Source organism: Podarcis muralis, chromosome 13 (genome assembly GCF_964188315.1).
Source record: "Podarcis muralis chromosome 13, rPodMur119.hap1.1, whole genome shotgun sequence".
NCBI classification, from domain to species: Eukaryota; Metazoa; Chordata; class Lepidosauria; order Squamata; family Lacertidae; genus Podarcis; species Podarcis muralis.
In genome coordinates, this window is record NC_135667.1 from 58,240,051 (window position 1) to 58,261,535 (window position 21,485).

Consider the following 21,485-nt stretch of genomic DNA (forward strand, 5'->3'; position numbering starts at 1 on the left):
CTACTAAAAACATCAGAAGCGCCTGCTGGATCAGGCCCATGGGAGGCCACCGAGTCCAGCATCCTGCTCTCACAGTGGCTGACCAGATGCCCATTATGGGAAACCTACAAGCGGGACCCAAGCACTCCAGCGCTCTCCCCTCCTACAACTCTCCCTTCCAGCAACTGGTATTCAGCAGCATTTCTGTCTCCAACCGTGGAACTAGAGCAAAGGCAGCAGAGCCACTGTGGCCACTGATGGCGTCTCCTCCATGAAAAGAGCCTTAATGCAGGGCTGGGTGGAGATGCCCAGGTCAGTGCCCTTTGGAGGATGTCATCCCGGTGTCTCCCTTGAAGGCGTGGTCAGCTGTGGAGGTGTGTGCACACCTGCATGTGAAAGTGTCCTGGGTGACGCACACTGCTGGCAGGCATGCCCCTTGCAAGGCAGGCCAAGAGCAATGCCAGCCTGGGGCTGAAAAGGGTTCCTCGCCTGCTGTAAAAGAAAAGTGAAGTGGGACAAAAAGGGGAGTTCTCCCCACAGGCTTGTATTTATTTCATTTATAAATGGCTGCCCTTGAGGCATCCCAAGGCAATTTAGAAGGTAAGAACATTTATAAATCAGTTACATACAGTATATAAAAACAGATAAAACAATGGAATATTGGGGGGGGGGTGCTGTTCAAAGTATAAAGTTCATAACAACTTGGGAGCAGTTCACCTGCCAGATGGCCTTACCCAATAGATGCCCTCATGGCTGCTTCAGTGTGGCAGCACCCACACTCCGGAAGTCCCTGCCTCTTGACACCCCCCCCCCCCACTCTTTTTGCTCCCGCTGAAAACATTTTCATTTAGGCAAGCCAGTCTGGATATGTAGAACGTTGACAGTGCACTTTTGTTGATTGCTGATCTTATCTTTTGAATGTTTTGAAGAGTTGTTTTTACAGTTTTTTCTGATAATTTTATTGCTTCCTTCTCTCTGAGCATTTACCATCAAACAGTGTGTAAATTTTATGAAGTAAATAACAATAGTTTTAAACAACAATTATAAATACAGAAACAGTTTAAAACAACAACAATACATACGTAAAAGGAATTCCGATCTGAGACCGTGGTCAACTGTGACAAAGACATTTTGAAAGAGGTCTCAATGCAAGAAAGGAGTGCTTTGGGGTGGGGTGGGGGGAGAGAGAGGAAGTCCCAGTGCCCCCAAAGAAGTCTCAGAGAGCTCCCATAGGAATGATTGCCTGTGCTTCCTGGATATGCCTTTGGGGACTGAGCCGGGGAGCTCTTCCACTAAGCTATGGGCCTCCCATCATTCTTTTTAAATGGAAGAGGACTGGCAAATGTCAGATACCAGGGAGGGGAGGGGCAGAAAGCACAGTCTGGCAGCCTGCCTCAGGTCTCGTCTTGAGGGTTGCCCTCCTCCAGCTGCAGAACCAGGTGGAAAATGCAGCTCAACCAGTTTGCCTTCTGTGGGGTTGGGGTTTCCGGCTGCCTGGTGGAAGCCGGGGTCATTGCTGTTCTGGAGGGACAGCCAGCAGTCCACTTGCTCTCTCTTGCTGTGGATAGCAGTCCCCCCCCCCCCACTTTCTAGCCGGAAACATCTGAGCGTCTTGGGAGGGAAGGGCAAGTTGATGGTTCCCCACAAGCAAAGCTTTGTTTGTACAGAGCAGCATTGGGGGTGGGGTGGGGCTGCTGCTCTGTGAAGGAATGCAAGGACACTTCTGTTATGGGCTCAACACTCAAGAGGGTTGAAATCCCCCCCACCCACACACCTCAAAGATAATTGGCTACTTGCTAAAAGGCCATCCTGTTCATCCTGGCATTGGGTCGACTCCACGGCCAGGTTCTTGCCATTGTGAATTCCCTCCAGCTCTGAGAGCCCCAACAAAGATAAACAAGATGAGCTTGAGCTCTTGGTACAGCAAACTAAATATGACATAATAGGCATCACTGAAACCTGGTGGGATAAGTCCCACGATTGGAATGTAATAATGGAGGGATACAATCTATTTCAGAGAAACAGACCAGACAAGAAAGGAGGAGGAGTGGCGTTATATGTCAGGGATGTGTATACCTGTGAAGAGATCCAAGATTTAGAACCTCAAAGCCAAAGTGAGAGCATTTGGGTCAAAATTAAGGGAGAGAAGAATAACAGAGACCTCATTGTGGGAGTTTACTATAGATCCCCAAGCCAAACGGAGGACATAGATGATGCCTTCCTGGAACAGCTGGCCAAGCATGCAAAAGGAAGGGAGATAGTAGTAATGGGGGACTTCAATTACCCAGATATTTGTTGGATGTCAAACTCAGCCAAGAGCATAAGGTCAAACAGATGCCTCACTGGCCTTGCAGACAACTTCATTGTCCAGAAAGTGGGAGAAGCAACAAGAGGAACAGCCATTTTAGATCTGGTCCTAACCAATGTTGATGACCTGGTTAGTGGGGTAGAAGTGGAAGGATCATTAGGCGTGAGTGATCATGCTCTTCTGAAGTTTACTATACAGCGGAAAGGAGCAGCCAAGCATACTAGGACTCAATTTCTTGACTTTAAGAAAGCCGACTTCATAAAACTTAGGGAAGTGCTGGGTGAGATCCCATGGACAGTAATACTAAAAGGAAAGGGAGTTCATGATGGCTGAGAGTTTGTTAAGAGGGAGATAGTAAAAGCACAACTTCAGGCAATACCAATGAGACGGAAACATGGAAGGTGCCTAAAGAAGCCAGGGTGGCTATCTAAAGAACTTTTAACCGAGTTAAGATTTAAAAAGGATGTGTACAAAAAATGGAAAAGGGGGGAAACCACCAAAGAGGAATTCAAACAAATAGCCAGCACATGTAGACACAAAGTCAGAAAAGCTAAAGCACAAAATGAACTCAGGCTTGCTAGAGAGGTTAAAAGAAACAAAAAAAGGCTTTTATGGGTATGTCCGTAGCAAAAGGAAGAACAAAGAAACAGTGGGGTCACTCAGAGGAGAAGATGGTGAAATGCAAACAGGGGACACAGAAAGGGCTGAACTCCTCAATGCCTTCTTTGCCTCAGTCTTCTCCGATAAAGAAAACAATGCCTGACCCGAAGAATTTAGAGCAAATGATTCAGCAGAGGAAACACAGCCCAGAATAACTAAGGAGATAGTACAAGAATACTTGGCTAGTTTAGATGTATTCAAGTCTCCAGGGCCAGATGAACTGCATGCAAGAGTATTAAAAGAACTGGCAGATGTGATCTCAGAACCACTGGCAGTCATCTTTGAGAATTCCTGGAGAACAGGCGGAAGTCCTGGCAGACTGGAGGAGGGCAAATATTGTCCCTATTTTCAAAAAGGGGAAAAGAGAGGACCCAAATAATTATCGCCCAGTCAGTCTGACATCAATACCAGGGAAGATTCTGGAGCAGATCATTAAGCAAACAGTCTGTGAGCACCTAGAAAGGAATGCTGTGATCACCAATAGTCAGCATGGATTTCTGAAAAATAAGTCATGTCAGACTAACCTGATCTCGTTTTTTGACAGAATTACAAGCCTGGTAGATGAAGGGAACACAGTGGATGTAGCCTACCTTGATTTCAGCAAGGCATTCAACAAGGTGCCCCATGATATCCTTGTAAAGAAGCTGGTAAAATGCGGTCTTGACTATGCTACCACTCAGTGGATTTGTAACTGGCTGACTGACCGAACCCAAAGGGTGCTCATCAATGGTTCCTCTTCATCCTGGAGAAGAGTGACTAGTGGGGTGCCACAGGGTTCTGTCTTGGGCCCGGTCTTATTCAACATCTTTATCAACGACTTGGAGGATGGACTCAAGGGCATCCTGATCAAATTTGCAGATGACACCAAACTGGGAGGGGTGGCTAACACCCCAGAGGACAGGATCACACTTCAAAACGACCTTGACAGATTAGAGAACTGGGCCAAAACAAACAAGATGAACTTTAACAGGGAGAAATGTAAAGTATTGCACTTGGGCAAAAAATAATAATGAGAGGCACAAATACAAGATGGGGGACACCTGGCTTGAGAGCAGTACATGTGAAAAGGATCTAGGACTCTTGGTTGACCACAAACTTGACATGAGCCAACAGTGTGATGCGGCAGCTAAAAAAGCCAATGCAATTCTGGGCTGCATCAATAGGAGTATAGCATCTAGATCAAGGGAAGTAATAGTGCCACTGTATTCTGTTCTGGTCAGACCTCACCTGGAGTACTGTGTCCAGTTCTGGGCACCACAGTTCAAGAAGGACACTGACAAACTGGAACGTGTCCAGAGGAGGGCAACCAAAATGGTCAAAGGCCTGGAAACGATGCCTTATGAGGAACGGCTAAGGGAGCTGGGCATGTTTAGCCTGGAGAAGAGGAGGTTAAGGGGTGATATGATAGCCATGTTCAAATATATAAAAGGATGTCATATAGAGGAGGGAGAAAGGTTGTTTTCTGCTGCTCCAGAGAAGCGGACACGGAGCAATGGATCCAAACTACAAGAAAGAAGATTCCACCTAAACATTAGGAAGAACTTCCTGACAGTAAGAGCTGTTCGACAGTGGAATTTGCTGGCAAGGAGTGTGGTGGAGTCTCCGTCTTTGGAGGTCTTTAAGCAGAGGCTTGACAACCATATGTCAGGAGTGCTCTGATGGTGTTTCCTGCTTGGCAGGGGGTTGGACTCGATGGCCCTTGTGGTCTATTCCAACTCTATGATTCTATGATTCTATGATTCCTATTCACCAACACCCAGAGTTGAACCAGTTCCTGGACTGAACCACTGCAGGCTTCACAGGTGGGTTGGGTTTATCCCTGCCAAGAAGAAAAAGCAAACTCCCTGCACTTAGAAAACCAGCATGGAAGTGTGAAGCTGGGCTAGCACCATTCTCCCTGAGCTGCTGATTTTCTGTGTGCAGGGATTTATTCTTTCCTGTGAGCTCCCTATCTTCCACCTGGAATGGTGCCATGCAGAAATAGGCTTCCCTCCTCGTCTGCTGTTTGGGGGAATTGAGCACAGGATCCCTTCTGCAATCAGGTCCTATTTCACTGCTTGAACAGACTCAGTTGGGGAATTTATGCATGCTGAGGAATGGGGTGGAAGCAGGCAAATCCCACCTTGGATGTGTGGCAGAGGGCCATGGGTACTAATTTAGTGCCAGCTGAGAAGCACTCTGCACATGGTTAGAGGCCCCTTCTGCTTCTTCATTTCTCAATTTGTTTGCAATACAAACACTCACTGGGACTGATCTCTGCTTCAGGTTCAAACCCCGCTTCCTGTCCCACAGCAAGGCAAGGATAGGGAAAGCACCAAACCTGCACAGGAAATTGTGACTCTGAATGCCATTATTTTATTATCATCCTAAGGACACATTGGGGGCAGGAAGCACAGCTGGTTGGTGAGGCAGCAGAAAGGAGCTGAGAGGGCTTGTCGGCTGAATGGGGTTAGTCATTGGCCTGGTGCATCCGCTGTTGGCTGAGCAGCTGTAAAGCTCACACTGTCCTGTGAAAAGAGGCAGCAGCTGCACACCGGGAAAGGAGCACAGCAGCAGAAGCAAAGCCTGGGCTTGTCAGCACTGCAGAGACAAGCAGAGCTGGATGTTGGCAATGCAGGTGAGGAGGAGGCCAGCCTGGCCACTTCCTGTTTCATGTGCTTTCAAAGGATAAGCCAGTTCAATGTTGGTAAGGCAGCACAAGCTTTTCAAGAGCTCAGCTGTTAGATCTGCATTACCCTCACCTTAGAGGTCATATCCCACACTTCTCTACTAGCTAACTAGCAACTAGCCAGCTAGCCAATCATTCCCCCTTAAAAGCAGCTTTTAATTTTTCTTTTTAAAGAAATCATGTGGCAGTTCAGCCAGTAAGTCCACAAAAGCCTAGCTCTGCAAGCAAAACGGAACACAAATTACAGAGGATATAAATATTCTAAAATCTGACTCTTTGAGTTTTACCAACTTGGGATTTGCGTGTGTGATACCTTCCAGGTGTATAATAGAACATGCACGGCTCTCTCAAGTGCAAAAGAAGACACATTTAAGACATTTAAGAAAGCAAGTCTGTGCTCAGAGCTGCTTTGAGCTGGAGCTCTTGCGCTACCATCACCTTTTCGATTTCCTTCTTCTCATAAGAGGAAAGAGATCACAACTGTTTTTCTCTCAGGGCAGCTTTCTCTAAGGGCTGCTTGCCATCACATTCCCTGCAGAAAATAGGAAGCTCATTAAAAGCAGTTTTCTTCAGGAAAGGATTGGTGCAGATGCAGGACCTTTCCTGATTCCTGGGAAAGGAAAAACCCCTGCTTGTTGGGCCCCTTTGCCTCCCAGAATGGCTGGCTGGTTGCCAGGAATCTCCTGGCATGAGAGGGGTGACTAAGTTAGTTTTCCCCATCCTATCCTCCCTATCGGACCCTTGATCTGATCCAGCAGGGGTGCTTCTTAGGTTCTTGGATTTCATCGAATCAAAGAATTGCAGAGTTGGAAGGGATCCTCAAGGGTAATCTAGTTGTCTTCTTCTTTGGCGATCCCTCATAGCCGAGTAAGATTGTCTACCATCAATATGGTCTTAACAAGGAGGCTATAACTGACTGTGGAGGCCAATTCTGGATCCACACGTCCCTCCACAGTGGGGACATGGGTTTCCGGGTGGGAGTTGATCCCAGTGAGAGTTTGCCAGGCCTGCCTTCCTCTTAGCTCGTTTCTCCCTTTCGTCCCGAGTTCAAGCATCTTCAAAGTCCATGACACCTTTGGTAAAGGCTGTTCTCCAATTGGAGCGCTTGCAGGCTGGTACAACCCCCTCCAATGCAGAAATCTTAGCTAAAGAATGACAGAGATGTTCCTGGAAGGAGCAGCTGCCACCCCAAGACAGATTTAAAATCTCTCCCTTTCCCACCTGTCCTGCCATCTGCTCTCAGCATCATTATTTTAAAATCCTGGGGAGTTGTGCACAGGCATCTGCTGTGTGCAAGTAAAACGTTTCTTTCGTAATGTGAGGCAGGAGGAAGGGGAGGGTGGCTGATGGGATGGTGGAGAGGGAAGCTTCATCCTCTCCTCACCTTCTCTGACAGCTGCTCTTGCAAGGTGCCCACTCATTTTGTGCCCCACTTTTCATGTTGCTCCAGCTGGAATCGGGGTGGGGGGGTAAATAAGCGGAGCTTTATGGGTGGGGCAGCAGCCCCAGGGGAGAATCCATAGCCCAGGGGTTGGGAGGAGCACCTTCTGTAACCCACTGATCTTCACTTGCCCGGTGACCCCTTGTACCCTTCCATCACATTCCTGTTGCCATTATAGGAACAAAGCACTCAGTGTGGCCTGTGTGCTTCATTCCTTTAAGAGCAATTTTTAAAACTGCTGTAAATGGATTTCATTTTGATGCAGGTGCTTTTAATCCAACTGCTCTCTGCTCTCCAGGGCTTAATTTTCAGCCTTCTGCTCTACTTGCATCTGAGTTCAGCTTCTAGGCATAGTCACAAAAATCCTTCTACTTCTTGCGTGTGTGTTTTGGAGCGGCTTTCAGGAGCTCTTTGAACTTGGTCCCTGCAGCCTCAAAGCTTCAAATTCTGGAATGATCTCTGTCCTGGGAGCGATCCAGTCTGCTAGCAAGGGGACTGGAACCTAATACTTTAATTTTACCTTCACAAACTAAAAAACTCACCTTTCTTTTGTTTTGTCTCTACTGTTTTGCAGGTGAAACAGATAATGGAGGAATCCGTCACCAGGAAGTTTGTACATGAAGACAGCAGCCACATCATTTCCTTTTGTGGTAAGTCTGCCAGCCGGACGTCTCCCGTCTGGTGTGCAATTTCCCCTTTGTGCTCCATCGGTCATGCCTGGCCACCAATATCTGAGCTGTGAGCCTCAGTAGCTTCTTAAAGGCAGTTGCACACTGCCCTTTCAGATGACATCTAGTCAGGGATGAGGTGGGGCTTAAGAATAAACATGGAAAATTGATCCGAACTGGAAATAGACTGTTCCATCTATCTGTTTTGCCTTACCAACTGTGGATTTTTTCCTGATCCCATACCAAGAGGAGGCATACTTGGAGGCTGCAGCAGCCCCAAGGTGGAGAGGGATCTGGCCCTGGTTCATCCTGTATGGGTCCATGGAGCTCACCTTCCCTTCCCTGAGCCCCAAAATGTCAGTTCCACTGCTAGGCCCTCTTATTGGACTCATTGGAGAATCAGGAGATCCCAGAGGAGAGATCCCAAGAGCTGGAAACCCCATTACCTTGAGGAAGGTACTTAGCTGCAGAAGGCGGCACCAGTCCTTTAGGTAGGAAGCAGTTGGGGGGGTGTGTGTCAAGCATCTACTCAGTGGCCACACAACCCTGCTATAAAACTCGGTGGTTGCTGAGACATCATTAGTGGTTGGGCTCAGCTGCAGAAACACTGGTCGTGGATCTGAACCCAGCCTTTACCTCTCTCCAAGGTGCTGACTCTTGCTTTGCGCACACCAGCTTGGCTGTCTTGCTAGCCTGGGGGAAACGAGCTACTGACCTTCCCTTGCTCAGGCCATCATCCATCTTCAAGGGTGGCTCTCTCCATGGACCACATTTATGGAGGAGAGGGCTATCAATGGCAATTAGACATTGCCGCCATGCTCTGTTGCTGGAAACCACAGGAGGAGAGAGGGCTCTTGGGCTTGAATTGAGCTTGTGAGTTTCCCACAGGCACCTGGTTGGCCACTTTGAGAACAGAATACAGTGGTACCTCGGGTTACAGATGCTTCAGGTTACGGAGGCTTCAGGTTACAGACTCTGCTAACCCAGAAATAATACCTCGGGTTAAGAACTTTGCTTCAGGGTGACAACAGAAATCGTGCAGTGGCAGCACAGTGGCAGTAGGAGGCCCCATTAGCTAAAGTGGTACCTCAGGTTAAGAACAGTTTCAGGTTAAGAATGGACCTCCAGAATGAATTAAGTTCTTAACCCGAGTGGACTAGATGGCCATTGGCCTGATCCAGCACAATCTTTTTATGATCTTAGGTTCTTATCAAAACAGCTTCAATACGTCTTACAATACGAAGTTTTCAAAAGTGTCCCTAAATTTGTATGCTTCCATGGAACTGCCCCCCTCTCTACTTGCCACCTAACTTCTGATATTGGGGGGATGTAGTGAAGAGCCTTTGAATCATTCTCAACTGGTGGGCAGGATCGTGTCAGAGAAGCTGGTCTGTCATGGAAGATGAGGCTGTCAATGGCTGCTAGTCACAATGGCCATGCTCTGCATCCAAGCCATGCTTCTGAATGTCAGTTGCTGGAAGCCACAGGAGGGGAGGGTATTGCTTTTGTGCCCAAAAATTGCTTGTGGCTTTCCACTGGAGCATCTGGTTGGCCACTGTGGGGACAGGAGACTGGACTAGATGGGCCGTTAGCCTTATCCAGCAGGCCCTTCTTATGTCCTTTGGCTAAGCCATCCATTTACAAGTGATGCCTGTTGACCATTACCTCAACCTGACTCTTTGGTTAAGGTAGGCCAGCTGTGTGAGTGGGGAGAGAATTAAGATAGGGTGATCCAGACACCACCTCCTCTTACTTGGAGCAACTGCAGCCTGAATCACCAAATGAACAGAGCAAATCTGGAGCTGGCTGGCTCCCTATGGGCTTCACATTGTTTATAGCGCTGTTCCTCACCACCCACAAGGCAGGACAGGCAGGAGTGCTTGGCAATTCTCATCCCAGCCTCTTAAGTCTGCTGTTGCATTTCTCCTTGGCCTCAGGGCAGCTCTGGAGCACCATCTGGGGATGATGGGAATTTAATTTGAGTTGCCTGCCAGCCTCCCTCAGCCTCCATGGGGAGGATCAGGCTCTTAAAAAACCCTTATTAGCATGATAAGTGGCAGAGGAGGGGGAAGGGAGAATGGCGCCAGGATAGGGCAGCTTTCAGTTCCATCCCTCTGCCTTGTTCTCCTCCAGGCCTTTAAGAAGTCATGGCTGCAACCTTTCTGCTTTGTTCTTCCTTTAATGCAGACACGTCCAACAGGTAGATTGTGAACGTCTGGTAGATCATTGGCTCCCCCCAAAGAAGCTCAACCCCCCCAAAACAGGGCTTTCCTTCCTAAAAAAAGCTCAACAAGTTTGATCACTGTCAGTTTTTAACTGTGAGTAGATCGCAGTCTCTTGGGAGTTGGCCACCCCTGCTTTAATGGAAAGGCTGCAGCAGATTCCACTCAAAGGACTTGTCCAATGTGGGTGCCTGAAGTTTGGTGGGATTGACTGCATGGCAGTCCCCCTCAAAGGCCTCATCCACGCAGGTGGAAAGGGTGATGGTGGGGGGAGTCCTTTCATTCCTGGTGGATCTGTGTTGCCAGCTCTTGGTAAACAGCACTTGCTTTGGTGGTTCATTATTTAGTGACAATGTGTCATCTTGGCTTAATTGCAAAGCATCCCTTGCTGGCTTCTCCCTTGATGCAGCTTAGATGAGTCAGACCGCAGACCACAGAAAAGAAAGAGAGAGAGACATCTGTCCCTTTGGTTGGGCAAGGAAACCCTTGACCAGTTGCTGTATGGTTCAAGGTTGGAGGGATGGGTTTGCAGGCCAAAATGGCCTTCCTGCGTTCAGGCAAGCTTCCTCCTCCTCCTTCTTAATTTTAATTTTCAGTTTTCATCATTAGCATCATTCAAACTTAAATTCAACATTATTTATACAATTGGGGGATTCCCTGTACCCCAAGACTTCCCTCCTCCCCCTTCTGGTTTTCCACAAATACGTTTTTTAATTTTAACCGCATCTAATTCATATATCCAACTTTGATTACATCCTTATTTATTTCTTTACCTATTAAAAAATTACAAGCGCTATATCAATCCTGCTAACATCTTTAAATCTTTGCATTGTTCCTTAATGTACTCTATATAAATACTCTATAAATTTATGCCATTCTTTTTTAAATTTACTATCATCTTGGTGTCTGATCTTCCCAGTCATTTTCGCCATTTCTGCATAGTCCATCATTTTCGCTATCCACTCTTCCTTGGTTGGCGTTTCCTCTTCCTTCCATCTCTGGGCAAAAAGTATTCTTGCAGCTGTTGTTGCATACATAAACCGTCTTTTTAAGTCCCTTGGTATAACTTTAAATCTGGCAAGGAGAATCTTTAGTAACTTATATTTAATCCTTGGCTTCCCCCCCTGCCAGTTAGATTTAGATATGTCCTTTTGCCATTGTTTGAAGTGTCCTGCTCCACTAACTATCGTTATGGAGTGGAATAAAAATAACATTCTAGGCAATACATTCATTTTTATTACCAAGATCCTTCCCCATTAGCATAATTTTTTTCTTCCCCATACCTCCATATTCCTTTTTATTTCATTCCAAACTTGTCCCTGCCACAGACTGGTTTTCCAAGTTTCACCATCGGTGTCCTGGGTCTAAGGCGTCTTCTTCTGTGTCATCTCTGGGGGGTTCTGGGGCTAGTGCCTGCCACCACTCTTCATCGTCCAGCCAGGCCCCTGAAACGAACTTCGAACATGCCTGTACAGTGGTACCTCGGGTTACATACGCTTCAGGTTACAGACTCTGCTAACCCAGAAATATTACCTCGGGTTAAGAACTTTGCTTCAGGATGAGAGAACAGAAATCATGCTCTGGCGGTGCGGCGGCAGCGGGAGGCCCCATTAGCTAAAGTGGTGCTTCAGGTTAAGTACGGACCTGAAACTGTTCTTAATCTGAAGCACCACTTTAGCTAATGGGGCCTCCTGCTGCTGCCGTGCTGCCGGAGCACGATTTCTGTTCTCATCCTGAAGCAAAGTTCTTAACCCAAGGTACTATTTCTGGGTTAGCAGAGTCTGTAATCTGAAGCGTATGTAACCTGAAGCGTATGTAACCCGAGGTACCACTGTATTAGATATTTTGGGAAGCGGTTTGTCTGTCTGTTCCACCCACCTATCAAACTTGACCTGTGAGTGGTGGGTCAGGGAGCTCCACCCCAGACTTGTCACCAAAACAGCAGTGTCAGTGCCCCCCTTTTTAGATAACTGACAATGACTTTTCCTTGTTTGAAGAAGCACTCTCTTTGAGCACTAACCCCTTGAATATGTTCTCGTTCATTCCCAAATGACAGTAACACACCAGAAGCAAAGTAGCCTAAGAAAATGAACCAGTGTTCCCTGAGTTTGCAAGTTGCCCTCACAAATTTTACTGAGCTTCTGTCAGTTAATCAGCAAAAATTATTTGATTTGTCATTTTGAAGCCTTATGAAATGGGCTGTAACAGAGGAAGCATGTTTTTTCTTCAGAGGAGGGTAAGTGGGGATTGTGGGGGTTGGGCTGGATGGCCTTTGGGGTTCCCTTCCAAGTCTACAATTCTATGATTCTAGGTAGCTTCTGCCGTTTCTTCCCCCCGCTATGCTGTGGGCTGCCATGCTGTCTGCTGATAAGGGAGCTTGCTGGCAGCTGAATGGGTTGGAAACACTGCAGCTTGCCAAAGCTGAAAATAATTCAGACCCAAAATGCTAATTTACTCTGTCTGGCTCCCCCCTGCCCCCCCCCCATTGGACTCCAGAGAGACGGAGCCGCACTGTCACCCGCAGCAGGGAAGGCAAATGAATTCACAACAGAATTGGAAAGACTTGGGGGCCTGCAAGGCAAGTGCTCTCCCTGGCTCACGCTGTGGACCTCTGCTACCCAAGGGCAAGAGCGCCGGTAGGGAAGATGCCTCTGTCCTGGTTCTGGGCAATGTCAGCCTTGGGTGATAATTGGAGACATCAGCATCTCCTTCACTCGTGGACATCCAAGGAAGCTGGGTGTTGGAAGATTCAGAACAGACAAATGGACAGACTTCTTCACCCTGTGCGTAGTTAAACTATGGAACTCACTCCCACAGGAGGCAGTGATGGCCACCGACTTAGATGTCTTTAAAGGAGGATGAGACAAATTCATGGAGGAGGAGAGGGCTATCGATGGCTACCAGCCACAATGGCCATGCTCTGACCGCCACAGTTGGAGGCAGCAATGCTTCTGAATCCCAGTTGCTGGAAGCCACAGGAGGGGAGGGTATTGCTTTTGTGTCCCAAAACTGCTTGTGGCTTCCTACTGGGGCATCTGCTTGGCCACTGTGAGAACTGGATGCTGGGCTGTAGGCCTGATAGAGCCGGCTCTTCCCAAGTTCTTATGTTCTGAGAAGGATCAAAGTGGAGTTGGAGTCCCCCCAGCAGCAGGTGGCAAATGGTCTTTGGATACCTGGTTGAGGTCACAGGCTGCGCCAAGCTGGTGGGGTTCAAGCTGGCATTGGTATCCGGGGACTGACAATGTTGTGGCAAAGATGGGCTTGGACAGCTTAGGGAGGAGCTTTTCTGAACTTCCAATTGTTGTAGTGCAATCTCTAGAGCGTTGCCGTTTATTTTACTTTTTTACAGTGTTTGCTCTTTGCACTTCAGCCAAAACAGCTACCAGAGCAGCTTGCGTACAATTGCTCAGAAACATGGCAGTCCCAGCTGTCAGACTCACAGATTAAAGACAGGACACAAAAGAAGAAAGGGGCAGGGAGGGAAGAGGAGGGAAATCTCAACTCTGACACCAAACACTAAAGTGGAATAGTGCTTTCTTATAAGGATAATCTGGAATGGAGGTCATTTCAGGGCATCAGGAGGTGTTTCTTGGAGCTGATCTCTCTGCAGAACTGATAAGAGTGTGAACAGGTGGTAAGATGACCATAAGATGGACCACTTCCGCCACAGCCGCCATGGTGAACAGCTGTTCCCGCAGTAATGGATGCCAGCCATGCAGTTAGTTAAGGATAATTTGGGAGTAATTATCCTTGCAAGCCCCGCCCCCCAGGTTGGGGGGAGAGCTTTCCCTCGTGGATCGTCCGATAACTGCTTCTCGCTCCGATGGAATGCAGGGGCAGGGACGCAGAGTGCATAGCACTGCACGTATTGGAAACTCCCCAAGGCAGTTGCCATGAACGGCGGTATCTCTGTTTTTTTGTAAAATGTATCTGATTTTGGACATAAGAAACATGTGTTTTGGAAGAAGGAGAAAGATAACCTGCTAAATGAATCAGCCACTGGGTGCCAAGGTTTTGATCTGGAGAGGACTTTCGTTATCGTAATTGGAATGCTACGTAAGTGAGGAGGAGCCTTTGTTCTCTTTGTGTATTTGTTGTGCTATGATTTGGCAAGTCTTCACTGAAGAAGAATCAATTATTAATGGAATGAAATTATTAATGAATTACAACTATATATGGAATGCCAGAGGGATTCAACAAGAACCTATAATTTTCTTCCTTGTTGTTGTTTAGTAGAGTAGTCGTGCCCGACTCTTCATGACCCCATGGACCAGAGCACACCAGGCACTCCTGTTTTCCACTGCCTCCCACAGTTTCGTCAAATTCATGTTGGTCGTTTCTATAACACTGTCCAACCATCTCTTCCTCCGTCGTCCCCTTCTCCTTCTGCCCTCAATCTTACCCAACATCAGAGCTTTTTCCAGAGAGTCTTCTCTTCTCATGAGGTGGCCAGAGCCTCAGCTTCACGATCTGTCCTTCCAGTGAGCACTCAGGGTTGATTTCCTTCAGAATGGATAGGTTTGAGCTTTTTGCAGTCCATGGGACTCTTTTCTTTATGGAGTACTTAAAAGAATAGACTGTGTGAAATACTGTGATGATTTGTGACATTGCCCGTTAAAGAGAGCTCTGATTCTGATTTATTATGGTTTTGGCAAGGCACCAGCTCGTTAGAAGGAACAGGGAGATAAACACTGGAAGTAGGCCAGAAGCCGTGGCCGGGCTCTGGAATGCTTTCGGATGGGACAAAATGGAGACGTGTCGCACGTAGAAATCAGTTCTTGAAGGAGGGGTAATGTTGAAGAAAACTGACTGATTACAACAGGAAGGGGGGAAAGAAGGTAAATAAATATTTTACATAGCTACAGGATATAAAACTCCCTCTGCAATTGAATGGATATGGATTTATTAAATACGTTCGAAAGTGGTCACATCAATGGCTGCAAAAACCCCCACAAAGGATTAAGATCGGAATTGTGGAACTTGGACTAATTAAGAGAATTGGCGCAGGATCAAGGAATAACATCAACTCCTGATAGCCGGAACGTGGGAAGTCATCCAAAAATGTTGATTTCGGAACTGATTAATTGGTTCTTTTGATTGTATTGTGATTTGGCATGATTTGGTATTGTATTAATGTGGCCTCCATTGGATTGTTATTAATGAAAAATTAATAAAAATTATCATAATAAAAGAACATAAGAAGGACCTTGTGGATTTCGTCCCGCATCCTGTTCTCACAGTGGGCTGTGGTATGAGAGAAGGAGAAACAGTTTTCTCTGTCCACTTTCTGTTCATCATTTTATGAACTTCAATCTTGTCTCCTTTTACTCGCCTTTTCTCTCAACTAAAAAGTCCCAAACTCTGCAACCTTTATTTATAGAGGAGTCCCTCTTTTCCTTGGATCATTCTGGTTGCCTTTTTCTGAACCTTTTCCAACTCTACAATATCCTTTTTGAGGTGAGGCAACCAGAACTGGATACAGGATTCAAAGTGCAGTTGCACCATAGTTTTCAGCATTATGATGCCAGCAGTTTTATTTTCAATTCCTTTCCTAATGATCCCTAGCATGGAATTTACCTTTTTCACAGCCATTGCACTTTGGAGTGACATCTTCATTGAGACCCAAGGTCTCACTCCTGGTCAGTCATTGCTAGTTCAGACCCCATGCACATGTACGGGCAATTAAGACATTTTGGTCCCACATGTATCACTTTACACATTTCACTGAATATCATTTGCCAATTTTACCACCCATTTTCTCACTTTGGAAACATTCTTTTGGAGCTCTTTGCAATCTCTTTTTTAACAACTTCCCACCATCAGCGAACTTGACTGCCTCACTGCTCCCTCCTAATGCACCAGCTGGCCCCTCTCTCTTGTCTCCTTCCAGCTGCCATCGAAGCCTGTGTCCTCCACGGCCTCAAGCGGCGGGCGGCGGGCTTCCTGCGCAGCAACAAGATTGCCGCCCTGTTCATGAAAGTGGGGAAGAGCTTTCCTCCTGCTGAGGAATTGTCCCGGAAGGTGCAGGACCTGGAGCAGCTCATTGAGAATGTGTAAGTCTATGCTCTGAGCCTGGGTGTGTGCATGGGGCTGAGACATGGCCAGACATCAGCTGGAATGGGGCTTCAAGCAGCAGAAGGAGAGCTTTGGCCCTTGCATCTAATCCCCAGCGTCAGGCCCCTGGAGAAGTCTGGAGGGCCAATCGACCTGGGTTGCTAGTGCAAGACTTATGTGATTTTATGGTGGTATTTTTATTTACTGTAAGAGGATTGTTTGATTTTATTCATTATTTCTTCATGGGTGTTCTCATTAATTGTTCATTGTTTAAATTTTGTTATATTTTGTAACTTGGTAAATTATGTAATTATTTTTTTATTTGTGAGCCACCTTGAACATAGTTTGTTCTGGAATGGCAGCATCCAAATAAACAATGACGATGCTGAGACTCCTGGACCAGTAATTTTTGTGACATGAAAAAGTAGCCTCTGATTTAGCCCCAAACTGGTCTGTGCAGATTAGGCCTTCTTTTGCTGCAATTTTCCTTCCACATTCTTAAAAACCTGGGTTATATCCTTTTGTAAGCAAATATGTCCAGTAAATAGATGAGTGCATCAACTTTGTGCATGTCTTTCTGGGAGATTTTGTCCGGCCACAGATGTGGGTGAATGTGGGACTTGTTCTCCCTTCTCCCCTAAGGCGAAACCAGAGCCCAGGTGTCCAGGAGAGCACACGCAAGGCTTCCAAGCTCCCCAGCCTCTCCCCGCAGGCCATCAAGCACCTCTGGATCCGGACGGCACTTTTTGAAAAGGTCCTGGACAAAATAGTGCTCCACTTGGTGGAAAACAGCAGGTAAAGAGAGACAATGAGCGGTGGCAGTTTCCTTTGCCTGCCTCCACTCCTGCAGGAGACATCTGTAAGGTTCGTTTGCACAGTGAAACTTTGGTCTTTTCAGCATCTGGGTTCATTGGACTTCACATGGGAAGTAGGTGTTGTGATGAATTCCCCATGTGCCTGATCAATTTGTGGAGATCCAGAGGTTGTTTTAGGCCATTTGGAAAGCATGTCTGAAACTGACAAGAAGAGCCTGCAGCAAAATGTTGCAGTGCCCCCCCCCCCCCCGCAAAGCAGGAATGTTTTTTGAGGTTATGATATTATAAGTTGCTGGAGGTTTGAGTAGTTTTCCATTTTTACTTCCCAACTGACGCACAACATTTTGTTTCTGAGACATGTCCGGTTGAGCTGGGGAGAGATACTTTACCCCCTTAGGTTTTAAAATATAAAAATAAATAAAATAAGTCACCTTGGAATCTCTCTGGATTAGAAGGTGGAGTAGAAATCAAATAAACAAACAAATTAATAAATAAATAAAGGGCAAAACTTTAATAATATCTAGTGATATTCAAAACCACTATGAACATAGCTATAAACTATACAATGTACAGAAGCCAACACAATTCTATTAAGGATAAAAACATGTCTCTGTGTGGTTAACACCAGACTGCAAGTACTGCAGAACAGTTTGTTGCCCTTGGCAACAAAATTTAGGCATTTTGCCTAAATTTTAGGTGCTGCAATTGAGTATTGTATCATGTCTTCTGATGGGGGCTCAACATTCTCAGCTGCTGGTCAAAGCTTGCCAGCAAGGGACAGGGTCTAGTGGGGTGCTGGATTCTCCCTGGCTGGGGCCAGGTGGGTGGAGCTCTGTCTCTGGGTCTCCTTGGGCAAACACAGATCAGGAGGAGAATTGGGCAGCGCTAGATAATTTGTGATTTTGGAAGAGAGTGGAGTGGGCTTCTTGTAGTGGGAAAGCTTCTTATCTTTCCCCCCTTTTCCCTCTCTCTTTAACTTCTTAAAAGGTGCTGTCATTTAAAAAGAATATAAAAAGGAAGAAGGCATTGGGTAGTGGGGAAGGAGATAGAGAAAAGTAAGAAGCTCCCACTTCTGTCATGGTAGCCTCTAAAACTGCCCCCATCCCAAACTGTGTCAGGGCCTGTATGGTCACTGAAAAAGTCTCCTCCAATTAGCGCCCTTCAAATAAGGTGGTGTATTTGGGACAGCCATTTAGATCTACCTCTGCAAAGAAATCTATGCCTTCCTTTGGGGCATGGATGTGGTAGAGAAGGACATCACTGCCTTTAACCTGTGTGCTTAAAAAGCATTATAGCTACAGGGAAAGGCAGGAGGGAGCCTCACTGATGTTGCATCATGCTGAATTTTAGTCCTCTGCAGGCCAGACTGAAAGGAGGCTCTGGCAACAGCAGAATTTAAATCCTGTCATTTGTGTTAATTCAAGCCTGTTTCCTTCTCAGCTCCTTTTCCAACAGACTGATAAAATGGTATCCTAGCTTAAAACAAGCTCATAATTTTTCAGTGAGCAGATTAATGGTCATACAATAACCTAGTTCAGTGCTGGAGAATTTTCACTTTTACTGGCATGCAGAGGCAACTGGAGGATTACCCAGCGGTATGTTAAATGCAGTGCTGTGCTAAAAAAAAGCCCTCACCCCATTATTTCCCCCCAACCATGCTCCATCAATTAATGAGAGAAATTACATTTGGAAGTTAACAAGGGGGAGAGGAAATTTTGGTGAGATTCTCATGGGTTTTGGGGGTGCTGACCTTATTGGTAAATTGGCCCGGGGGTGGCTGTGAGGGTCCTTACCCTTATCCTGCAGCTGGCAGCCTTACTGGGTGCCCCCAATGAAAATGATGATGTCATTGGGTCCCTCCTCCCACAGGGCATTTTTGGACGGGGAGGTGTGGGCAGCCAGGGAAGCTGTAGAGCGCTGGAGGAATGTTTCCTGGAAGATGCATGCACCATACCCTTCCTGGGGTTATTAAAGCCTTTCTCTCTCTCTCCTTGTTTTCTGTCTGTACAGCAAATACTATGAGAAGGAAGCCCTGCTGATGGATCCAGTTGATGGGCCAATCCTTGCCTCTTTGCTGGGTAATGTGGCTTTGCTTGCTTCTGCGCTGACACCCTGATGTACTTTGGGGCTGACAAATGTGCTTTTCTGAAGTGCTGTTGAGTGGTAAAACCTGACTGTTTTGGAGCAATACTTTGTGTTCGAGATGCTGGGAGTGAATTTTCAAGTTATACAGATAAAGTCTTTTAGAGTAGGTACTTGCAGTTGGGCAGGACCAGCGGTGGAAGTGCGTGGGGCACAGAGCCAAGGGTGGAACTCCTGCCTGGCTACATTTCAGCAAAAGTCAGAGGTTTCCATGCAAGCAAACAGAATAATGATTGCAGTTCCAGGATACCTTCCAGTGGAGCAGGGACACCTGAGAAGGGGGTGGAGATGGGGTGGGGCATTCGTGGTCTGGAGTGGGAGCAGAGTCTCAGGTCCCCTGCCCTTGCTCTAGATCAGTTGGAGACTCAGGTTTGGGAAACCCTGCTCTAGGCAATAAGAGCCCCCACTCCTCAGTATATCTTATTGTATCAGCTAGGTTTCCCCCTTGGCTGTTTTCTGCTTCCTCTAATGAATGGAGAGAAGAGATGGGGATGCCTTCAGGGAAATGGGGGGCATACCTGCTCTCCAGTGCCCCCAACTGGAACCCTGGAGAAAGTGGGTAGAGAAAAGTTTTTCTTCCTCTCTCATAACACTAGAACACGTGGACATCCCTTGAAGATGAATGTGGGAAGATTGAGGAGAGATGCAAGAAAGTCCTTCTTCACGCAGCGCGTGGTTAAACTATAGAACTCCCTCCCACAGGAGGCAGTGATGGCCACCAACTGGGATGGGGCAGATTCATGGAGATAAGGGCTATCAGTGGCTCCTAGCCACAATGGCTCTGCTCTGCCTTCACAGCTGGAGGCAGTAAATGCATCTGAATCCCAGTTGCTGGATGCTGCAGGAGGGAGATAGAACTTGTGCTCAGGCATTGCTTGTGGGTTTCACTTTGGGGCATCTGGCTGATGGCGAACAGAATGCTGAACTCAGTGGGCCATCAGCCTGATTCAGCAGGCTCTCCTTGTGCTCTCATCTTCTTCATTATGGTGTCTCAAGGTTTTGGGTTCTTGCATCAAGGGCATGCTGCACACACTGGTACTCCGACCTTCTGGGATTTTCCTGATTAATTCAGTGCTCTGGAATTTGGTCCAGTTGGGGGGGGGGTCTGTGTGTTTGGGGAGCAGTGGCAAATGGGGGACGGCTGCCTACCAGCTTGCTCGCCTTGTTTCCTCTGCCTGCTCTGCCTATTGCCTCCTTCCACAGTGGGACCTTGTGCACTGGAGTACACCAAGATGAAGACCGCCGACCATTTCTGGACCGACCCCTCGGCTGACGAGTTGGTCCAGCGCCACCGAATCCACAGCTCTCACTGCCGCCAAGACTCGCCCACCAAACGCCCAGCTCTCTGTGTAGGTTTCAGAAGCTGCAGGGAAGCAGCTGGGACTGTGGGGCATGTGTGCACATGCACATGTGAGGTTATTGATGTCTTTGTGTCATGCATGTTGTGGGGAAGGTTCATGACCAACACATTAAAATCATCATTAAAGACAGCACTCTAAAACATTCAAAAGATAAAATCAGCAACCAGCTAAAAACCGATTAAAACATCCATCAACATTCTACATGTCTGGGTAGCCTTGTCTAAACAAAAACATTTTTAGCATGCGCTGAAAAGAGTACGTGGAGGTGCCTGCCTGATGTCAATAGGCAGGGACTTCCAAAGTGTTCGGGTGCTGCCGTACTAAAATATTGATTCTTACAAAAGCAGAACAAGTATTACGTGGTGCCAGTTGCAGTGCCAGTTCTGCAGATCAAAGTGGTTAAGTGGGTGCATATGGCAGGTAAGGCAACCTAACAGGTAAGCTGGTTCCAAGTTGATTTCCTGGCTGGATTCTCCTAGATTCAGAAGAGGCATTCCAGTGGAAGCATGGACGACCGGCTGTCTCTCTCAGCCAGAGACTACGTTGAGTCGCTGCACCAGAACTCCAGAGCCACACTCTTATACGGCAAAAATAATGTCTTGGTGCAGCCGGTGAGTAGAGCAAAGACAGTAGCCTCTCTGGGTCAGAAAGGGGTTGCTTTGAAACCAAATCTAGTAGCCACTAGCAAAGGTGGGAAGCACGATAAATCTTTTACCATGGTCAAATGATCACTGCTGAAACACTGAGCATATATACAGTTATGCTAGCTGTGAGGAGAACTCAGGAAATTTGCAGAATGCTAGCAATTTCTCTCCCCACCCCCAACCATGGAGTGAGTAGAAATCTCTCTTTGTAACCCTCTGGGCTGTGTAATGTCATGGCCCCCCAGTCATAAGAGCTGGAAACTGGCCTCTTAATTTTTTAACAGAGATTTTCAAGATGCAGAACAGACCCCCAGAGGGTGTTTGACCCTTGGCTATAACAGTATAACAATAGCTAGGCTGTCACAGGTTCCCCTGTACACATCTAGCAGATCCTGGAATGGGCATGTCTAGTAGGATTGTGCTGTAAGCCATTCAGCTTGAGTTGACTCCCAGAGTGCGGTCCGGGGGGCACTTTCCCGAAGCTAAGCAGGGCCAGGTCTGGTCAGTGCCTGGATGGGAGGCT

The 21,485-nt window shown here is 47.0% G+C and overlaps 1 protein-coding gene across 13 annotated transcripts in view; it reads left to right on the forward strand.

Annotated features, from left to right (window-relative positions):
- The window catches only part of SGSM1 (small G protein signaling modulator 1), a 95,675-nt gene that overhangs the window by 7,748 nt on the left and 66,442 nt on the right, over nt 1-21,485 (forward strand). For 12 of the 13 annotated variants that reach the window (XR_013390518.1, XM_077917749.1, XM_077917759.1 and 9 more), the window contains exons 2-7: nt 7,631-7,706; nt 15,837-15,999; nt 16,643-16,795; nt 18,826-18,893; nt 20,161-20,306; nt 20,798-20,929. Coding sequence is in view for 12 of the 13 variants with exons in the window: in XM_077917749.1 (XP_077773875.1) it covers nt 7,631-7,706; nt 15,837-15,999; nt 16,643-16,795; nt 18,826-18,893; nt 20,161-20,306; nt 20,798-20,929 (738 nt within the window). In the remaining variant the exon portion in view is untranslated. The remainder of the gene's footprint in view (nt 1-7,630; nt 7,707-15,836; nt 16,000-16,642; nt 16,796-18,825; nt 18,894-20,160; nt 20,307-20,797; nt 20,930-21,485) is intronic. The other variant, XM_077917753.1, reaches the window with a different exon arrangement.